The following is an 8922-nucleotide window of genomic DNA, read 5'->3' on the forward strand; positions in this document are numbered from 1 at the left end:
AAATTGCTTACTTTGAATTCTGTGTACAGGTGACAATAAGCTGCTTAGATAAACTTAAAGTGTTTCCTTAACTGGTTCAAATTGTCGTGTGGTGCTGTTTGCACAACTTTTTGTTGGTTTTTATGAAATCTGTACTTCGTGTCTTCCAATAAAATGATAAAATATCTTATTCTAACTTTTGCATGCAGCAAGAGAGAGCAGAAAGGGAGCGAGACTTAGACTATCAACCCAGGAAGGTAAAACAGAAATTTGTTTGTGATTTTTCTATTGACACATGCTAATGTGAAATTTATGTTATATGCACATTTGTGCACAGTTAAGGCTGTGTGTCTGGAACTACATGTTATCATGCTACATCTTTTATACCACTTCTATTTTCTTAATTGCTTTGGAACTTTTTTGTGTAGAGGTTGTGTGTTTTTAATTACACTCGCTCTACTCTTTCTTGTTTTGAAAACTCTTGAAGGAGAGGCCTGTGAAAGAATCAGAAATCCAGACCATACAGAGAAAAGTAAGAAAGAACATTTACACTTGGCCAAAAATTGATCATTTTCAGTCCTGACAGACTTTACAACATTTGCCTGTGTGTGTAAAAAAAATGCTTGCTTTTATGTGCGTGTTTCTTTCTACTACAGGAGAGGCCAAGAGAAGCAGATGTTCAGACGATCCAAAGAAAGGTAAGAAAGATGTGTCAGAGTGACATACCTGACATCTGATGTCAAATATTTGTACACCGTTTTTTTTTCTTTTCTTTTTTTTTACAGCTTTTATGTTATGAGATAAATGCAGGATTGTTACTATATAACATATGTTAAAAAAAATTTCCTGGGTTTTGGGTTGAAGAACAGGAACATGTAGCAGCATCGATTAAATATCTGTTGGGGAGAAAAGGTTGAAAAGAGTGCACCGCCTTGTTCAGTTGTCACCTTTTGATTTTCCTTTAATCTTTTTTATGTGGAATTACTTTAAATCTTTTGGATTTCACATGTCACTTCATCGACTTAATTAATTTATTTTTTGTTATATTTTGTGTTCTTAGTTTGAGTGCTTTTACTCACTTCACCCTATTGAAAGTTGCATCTTCATTCCATGGAATAGAAAGGTACCAAGCTTTTTCGTTTTGATTTCTTTTTTTAATCTTCCTATCATATTACTTGTTTAGTAGTTTGAGTCATTCAGCTACAGCTTTCAGTGTGGAGTACTTTGAATTAGACTTAGCTATTGCATAGATTCATTGGACACATCATTACGTACGCCTTACTAGTACTGGATTGGACACTTTTCCCCTCAATTCTTCATATCATAGATTCAACATGGTGCTGGAAACATTGTTCAGAGGTTTTGGTCTGACAAGATAAACTCACAGTTGCTACAGATTTGTCAGCTACATATCCAGGATGTAAATCTTCTGTGCCACCACCACATCCCAAAGGTGATCTATTAGAATGAGATCTGATGACTGTGGAGGTCATTTGAGTACAGTGAACTCACTGTCATGTTCAAAAAGCCAGTTTGAGATGATTGGCGCTTTGTGACATGATATGTTATCATGCTCAAAGCAGCCACCAGAAGATGGGTACACTTCTGTGACCAACAACCAAACCACATTCAAAATCACTTCCCCATTCTGATTCTTGAATTTCATCTCTGTTGGGTAATTTTGACAATGTCTACAAACCTAAATATCTTGAGTTGCTGGCATGTGATTGGCCGAATAGATATTTGTGTCATTCATCATTTGAACAAAGTGTACCTAATGAAGTGTCCATGAGTGTATATGATATTGTTAGAAAAATTGTAAAAAAAAAAAAAAGATTCACCTCACCAATGTAAGTAGTTACTGTTAATCTGTAACTTTCTCAAATTAAATCCTAACGCACATTTAATGCTGCCAATATCTGCCTGTTTCTTACAGGCTACCTCTACAGGGGAAGGTGAAGGCGGTGAGGTCTTGGGAAGCAACAGAGCCCAGGCCTCAGCCCCCAGTGCACCTTCAACCCAGGATAAGCAGACAAACTGGTCAAAGGAAAACGTCCCACCATCAGATCACAAGTCATCTGGCGATTCTCATGCTATCTCTTCCTGTATCATCCCGATCAATGTCACAGGTAAGTTAAAGAAGAAAGAGAAAATAAAGTTGAAAAATAAACAGCATTTAAATCAGTTGATAATCTGAAACATATAATGCACAGGCCTTATTCGGTATGTGCTACAGCTCATTCATGGGCTGTTACTGTTAAACATATCTGTTCTGTTATTTGTAAATGTTGGGATCATAAGCTTTAATAGCTTAAGCTCTATTTAAGAACTACATACAAACTACATAGTTACTAGTAAATATGAATTTCAACACTGTTTTAAAGTACACGTTTGAACAGTCACTAAAAGAGGAAAGAGCAGTACTTTTACCATTTGCAATAGGTCAAACGCTTTAAACCGCACATTAATAGCAATAATAGGAACTTTTAATTGTAAGCACAGAAATTAAGATGCAACTGAAGTGGCAAAGAAATATATTGCCTCAAAGAAAAGAACAGCCAAACCTGCTGTTTGCAGCAACTACTTGCGGCCTTTTACAACTATCACGGTTCTTTGGCCATACCATGCACATGTCTGGAAAGATTCCCCTTACTCTGCAATCTGTTGTGACCATCGCTCACCCATAGTTAATGGTATAGAATCGTACCGGATAGAAAATAAAAACTTGACAATTCTTATGGCTTAAACTCTACGGTGACTATTAAAACGCAGGTGTAAGGAGCATATGAACGTGCAAATGTTAGATTCTATTTACATGCATAGAAAAGGTGTAACTGGCCTCGATTGTGCAGTTTCTATATACACATACACAGAAAAAGAAACAGTGCATTTTATTTGAAGTAAATATTCTAATCAATTGCCATATAGATGTTGTGAATCTTGGTACCCTAGGCAGTTTATAGGGTAAGTTTAATCAAGATTGAACCAGTCATCTTGGAGGACTTCAGGAACAAACATACAGCCTACGCTAAAATCATTATAGCACGATGATGATGACTTTTACTGGCCTTTGTCAGGACCCAAACAGAGACTTTCTCATCTAGATATTCCCGAACCTGGGATCATACCAGATAGTTTCTTTAAAAAGATTATTAAACAACATTTTATATATACATTGTTGTTATTACAGGAGTTGGGTTTGACAGGGAAGCAAGTGCTCGATGCTCTCTAGTCCATTCTCAGTCAGTTCTTCAGAGGAGAAGGAAGCTAAGGAGGAGGAAAACCATAACAGGAATACCCAAAAGAGTACAGCACGATATGGGTATGTTATAATAAAATCCTTCTCACATAGTATTTTACTATACTATGTATTTTTGTACTTTTGGCAATAAAAAAGATGACATGTATTTTTTGCAAACAGCTAATTTGGTTCTCCATTTTTAAAGAGGCTTAAATGTGAATTATTTTGATCATGAGTTAAAAAACTTCACAATTATGTGTAAAGTTTAAAGATGCGAGCCAAAAGGATATTAAAAAACAAAGTTGTTGTTTATTTAAGGGTTCGTCTTCCTGCGGGGTTGTTTGTGGATATCACATTCTGAAGAAAAACTCAGATGAAAAAGTTAGCGCAGGATATTTCCGAAAGTAAAGACACTTTGATTCTTTGCTTTCAGATTCCGATGAATCACCTGTGGCAAGAGAGCGCACAGTGATTATCCATGCCAATCCACATCAACTCTCGCTCTGTCAGGAAGAACTCTCAGTCAGTGGTCGCCTCCATCACACTCGTGACTCTGGCTGCCAGACAGATGATTTTCTTATAGCATGTAAGTTTCTGATACTGGAGGAGGTTCTTTAGGGTGAGCACTTTTACCACACATTACAGCACGGTTCCTCCTTGATTAATCTACTCTGTTTTCAAAGACCCTCTAGATCCCATTGCATGAAAATTATCTCGAAGCTGCTTATCTACTTTCATCCCTAAACTTGATTAATTGATCTGGAATTATAATTAATTCTTTTTTGCAGTTACAATCTACAGGCCACATGCATTAAGAAATATCTCCATCTGTTCCCCTCTCTCTTTTCTGTTTTTTCATTTTCAGGTACAGCTGCTCCCTCCAGAAGGCGTATTAGAGCTCAGCGAGGCCATCAGGGAATTCCTGCCTCTTTGTCCCATTCAACAGGAAATATTTCTTCTCTTGGTGACCAATCAGACTCAACATACACCACAGCCACATCCCATGGTGGGCGATTGCGCTCCCGTAGCCTTCCACGAGAGGGTGGACGTCTGATGGATAGTGATGAGGATGACGATGACAATTATGACGATGATGATGAGGATGAAGAATTGTCACCTTACGAAGCAGAGGACTTTATTCCAGCTGGCCCCAGTCCAAGAATGAAGATGATGATGATGAAGGATGAAGAGGAGAGCACAGATGACCAAGCAGCTCCAGAGCCGCTACAGCTTGGAAGCCTAAAAAGGCTGCAGCGAACTGGGGAGAGAGACAGAGGAGGTGGAGGAGGTGGAAGCCCAGAGCATAGCTGGATGGAGAGGGGTCGTTCACGGTTACCACGCAAGGCTGACATGGGCAGCTGCGAGATCTCGTCAAGCTCAGATACGTTTAGTAGCCCTATTCATTCAGTGTCTACAACAGGAGTCTTAGGCAGCCATGTGGATCACAAAGAAGACCACCAGTCATCCAGCGGGAACTGGAGTGGTTCTAGTTCTACCTGCCCCTCACAAACATCTGAAACCATCCCGCCACCCTCTTCTCCACCCTTGACAGGCTCATCCCACTGTGATTCAGAGCTGTCACTCAACACCGTGCCCAATGCTATTGATGAGGGATTCTCCCTCGATCCCTCATATCACTCTGACCTCAGACCCCAAGGCCAGGGTCACAGATCAAGCTCATTCACATCCTCAGCCACAGACCAGCTGGATGATGCAGGGGTCAGTACAGCCAGTGAAGGAGAGTGGACATACCCTCCAGACCAAGATCAGACTGACCAAGATCAAGACCCTGACCAGACCCAAAACCTGAGCCAGAGCCATGGGGTAACCCAAGAGTACAGCTCTAAACATAGCCTTGAAGACCAAGCTGGCTTCAGTGACAAAACGAGCAACACTGAAACAGAGCCTGGCTCTCATTACCCATCTGATACAGAAGGTTTCTATTCCTCCTCTGTGCATATCAGAGAGTGTAATCAGAGTTATAGAGGATACATGTATAACTATGCAGACCAAGGGCCTGACTGTGGTCAGTCCAACACTGTGGCAGCACCACTATCACATGGAGTTTACCCTGAGCCCTCAGCTGACTTCAGAGCAGGCACTCTAACCCTGGGGAGGACATCTCGTTCATTAAGGAAACCGAAAGTCAAACCTCCACCACCCAAACGAACCTCCTCACTAAAGGAACCCAGTGGTAGTGTTGATGTCGGAACGGACACACAGGCAGATCAGGATCAACCAAAGATGGTTATTGAGCAGGAGCTTACTTTGTCTTCCACAGATATGAAGCTGGAACTGGACCTAGAGCTTGGAGTTGCTCCAGAACCATTACAGACATCCTGTTTAGTGGCAGAGCCTTTGGGAACATGGGGAATGGGACTGGGGGAAACCGTGGACATAGTAGAGCCCATGTCTTTCAGCTCTGCAGATACACACTCATTTAAAGATGAAGGTGCTGTGCAATCTGACTATGCAGACCTTTGGCTTCATAACAGTGAACTGAAGTCCAACAATGGTGAGTACACATCCATGTCCAACTCAAGCACCGCCACAGGCACTACTGTCATGGAGTGTATCAAGTCACCAGACAGCTCTTCCTCTTCCACAGAAACCCAAACCCAGGCCCCTACCCAGGCTTCAGACACCGTGGCAACTAGTTCACCACTCCCACCTGAAGACTTCAAACTAGGGTCTCCTGAGAAACTGGCTGGTCTGGCTTCACCATCAAGTGGTTATTCCAGCCAATCAGAAACACCTACATCAACCCTGCCCACATCTTCGGCAGCATTTTTCCCAGGACCATTGTCTCCTTCAACTGGCAAGAGGAAGCCCAAAGTGCCAGAGAGGAAGTCTTCTCTCGCTTCCCTGCAGCATTTCCCCAGAGATGGAGCTTCCATTTCCTCTTGCTATAAGAGAGACCCAGACTTTCCACCTCCACCTTCTCAGCTGGATCTCAGTATCCTTCATGGTGGCTATGTCAGACACACGTTATCCCACCGGACTTACCACATGCACACATTGCACCATAGCAAACACAGAGCTGCAAATGTTTTAGCCACTGGCACAAAGTTGTTGGCTCCTGAAGCATCAAATACCAACCCACCACCAAGTTCAAACTCTACATTAACAATTCCTAGTTCAAATCTGTCAGCGATAACACCGTCTGCTCTTCGATCAGTGCAGCTTCATTCTGTTAGCCAATCTGCAGATCCACAAATTACTTACACTACATACCAGGAAACACCAAGTGTAACAGAAACTGCTACAAGACCCAAATGTCCTCCTAGTGCTTCTACTCTGGCTCCGCCACCTCCTAACACTAGGCCTCTCCCTCCTCGCAGACCTCCTCCTAGACCACCAGGTCACGAGCACACCTCCTCCCCTGAGCATGCACAACCAACACCTCCTGGCCGTCATCCTGATGGGCCTCCATCTTATGAAAGCCTGCTACTTAGACAGGACCGCTATGGACCTGGAACTTTCTGGGCTATGACTGCCTTCCGAACCCGAATGGACCCATCATCAGACCTCTCTGAGGACAGCTCACCTGTGCATCGACCTGTCCCACGTGCTCCCCATCCATCTCCTGTGGATCTACACACACATATCCATTCTCATAGAGAGTTCAGAGGGCTCACCCACTCATCTCGTGCACATCCTGAGTTTAGGGTTTTAGGAGAACGCTCCTTCTCCCAGGATGATGATGATGATGAAGAGGAAGAGGAGGAAGAGGAAGAGCACGTGAAAGAACCCCCTAGACCTGTATGTCCCAGAGGAGGTATGCGATCAGATCATCCTCCACCCCCAGCATATGAGTTTGCTGGGGGATCCCACTCAGACTCAGGGCCCTGGGCTAGTCCAATCAAAGTGCCTGGTACCACAATGGAGACATTGCATTCTTACCTAATCAGTGACCCAAGAAATAGAGGACACGAAGAACAGGAAGAAGAGGAGGAAGTGACATCAGGTGCTACCAGAAGTGCCCAGCAACAACAGCCACAGGAAAGCAAAGATGACTCCACGACTCCTGACACTGAGGATTACTTCAGTAAAGGTATGTTTCTAAGCAAAATACCACTTCCAGAAGAAGTAGGGTATTATTTTGTAAAAAATAAAGAAAATCTCACAAAATGCCATGATGTTTATTAATATTAAGCTGTTGTATCACAAAACAACATTAAAATTCTAAAAAAAAAGGCAGTTTAAGGGATGGCTATTTCATCAACTGTATACTAAGTGATCAGACAGCCAGATGACATGTGTTAGGGATGTTGTGTGCTACAGATTCCACACCCAGTGATAATTCGCTCTCCCCTCTGATGGATGACACCAAAGTGGATGATGACATCATTCTCACGTCACCCAATAAGACCCGGACAACTGAGGACCTGTTTGCCATGATACACAGGTACTGGTCAATATACTTAATTACAATGTCTATGCAGTGTTTGTAATATATCTATTTTCTAGATTATTTTTTGTACTGACTCTGCTACATGTTTATGTTTTCTGTTTATTCCTTGTCTTTACTTTAATTGTGACTGTATTGTGATTTCCTTATTTAGATCCAAGAGAAAGGTCCTGGGTCGTAAAGATTCTGGCGACTTAAATGCTAAGTCTCGTCTCTGCCCTCCAGTACCAGTGACCCCCAGCAACGTGTCCACCGTCATTATCCCTCCAGCACCTCCTCTCAACATTCCAGCTACCTTAGCCACTGCTGTTGGGTCACAACGAGCCCCTGTACCAATCTATCGCAGCGCCAAGAAATCAAGTACGTCGAACGAGGAATTTAAACTCTTGTTGTTAAAAAAGGGAAGCAGAACTGATTCCAGCTATCGCATGTCAGCTACAGAGATTCTGAAAAGCCCTATTACCCCTAAAACACCAGGGGAGTCTGTCCAGGAAGGGCCCATTAGACAGGGAGAGGAGCCACCCTCTACGCTCCAGGAGAGCCCCATTTCTGGCCTCGACCCAATCCAGATACCAGGTCTTTTTCCCAGAGCCAACTCTGAGAGTTTTGCATCGAAAACCCTGCCTATGTCAGCTGCATCTCGACAAGGACGTTCTCGGATACCCCCTGTAGCCAACAGTAGTCGCTACAGTACACGCAGTCGCCTCTACACAGCCCCCATGCAAGCCATTTCTGAAGGGGAGACCGAGAACTCAGATGGGAGCCCCCATGATGACAGATCATCCTAAAGCCACCCGATGCGTGATGTCCTCTATTCTTAGCTGTGCCCTGCATTTCAAACGGTCCCTTCTACTTTTCTTGGATGGCTGTGTCATCGAGGCCAATGGTGTAATTCTTATGACACACAAAATCTGACTGTTGCAGAAATAAATCCGGTTGTGGATATTTTATTCTATACAAAGGTGTCAAACTGTTGTGAGGATTTGAACCATAAAGGTTATGAAAAACTATGAAAAAATAGTGTATTAAATAAATAATTCCCTCATCGAAAAAAAATGCAAGACTTATTTTGATTGAACTATCTTTTTAAAAAAATAACGAAAGAAAGAAATAACGAGTTCAAAATGTTTGAAAAATTATAAAAAGAAATTTTGTGGAGTGTAGACAAGGTGCGTTTGTGTTTGCATGAGCAAGCACATGCAACATCCACTGATATTTCTACTTCTTGTGTTGTGAATGATGTGGGTGTGTGTATGTCATTGAGGAACTGCTTTCTTATTCAATTTAAAAA

At 42.4% G+C, this 8922-nt stretch overlaps 1 protein-coding gene across 5 annotated transcripts in view; it reads left to right on the plus strand.

Annotated features, from left to right (window-relative positions):
* Window positions 1-8419, plus strand: part of nhsb (Nance-Horan syndrome b (congenital cataracts and dental anomalies)) — a 53939-nt gene extending 45520 nt beyond the window's left edge. The window contains exons 4-13 of one of the 5 annotated variants that reach the window (XM_085411646.1): window positions 189-236; window positions 467-511; window positions 636-677; window positions 1040-1102; window positions 1916-2109; window positions 3150-3301; window positions 3654-3806; window positions 4086-7274; window positions 7505-7628; window positions 7786-8419. In XM_085411646.1, coding sequence (XP_085267772.1) covers window positions 189-236; window positions 467-511; window positions 636-677; window positions 1040-1102; window positions 1916-2109; window positions 3150-3301; window positions 3654-3806; window positions 4086-7274; window positions 7505-7628; window positions 7786-8419 — 4644 coding nt within the window. Of the gene's footprint in view, window positions 1-154; window positions 237-466; window positions 512-628; window positions 678-1039; window positions 1103-1915; window positions 2113-3149; window positions 3302-3653; window positions 3807-4085; window positions 7275-7486; window positions 7629-7785 lie in introns of all 5 variants that reach the window. The other 4 variants (XM_085411657.1, XM_085411689.1, XM_085411680.1 and 1 more) reach the window with 4 other exon arrangements.
* The last annotated feature ends 503 nt before the right edge of the window (window positions 8420-8922 follow it).

The sequence above is a fragment of the Rhamphochromis longiceps genome, linkage group LG1 (assembly GCF_057381845.1).
Source record: "Rhamphochromis longiceps isolate RC_006_pf linkage group LG1, R_longiceps_female_GT1.1, whole genome shotgun sequence".
In the NCBI taxonomy this organism is placed as follows: domain Eukaryota; kingdom Metazoa; phylum Chordata; class Actinopteri; order Cichliformes; family Cichlidae; genus Rhamphochromis; species Rhamphochromis longiceps.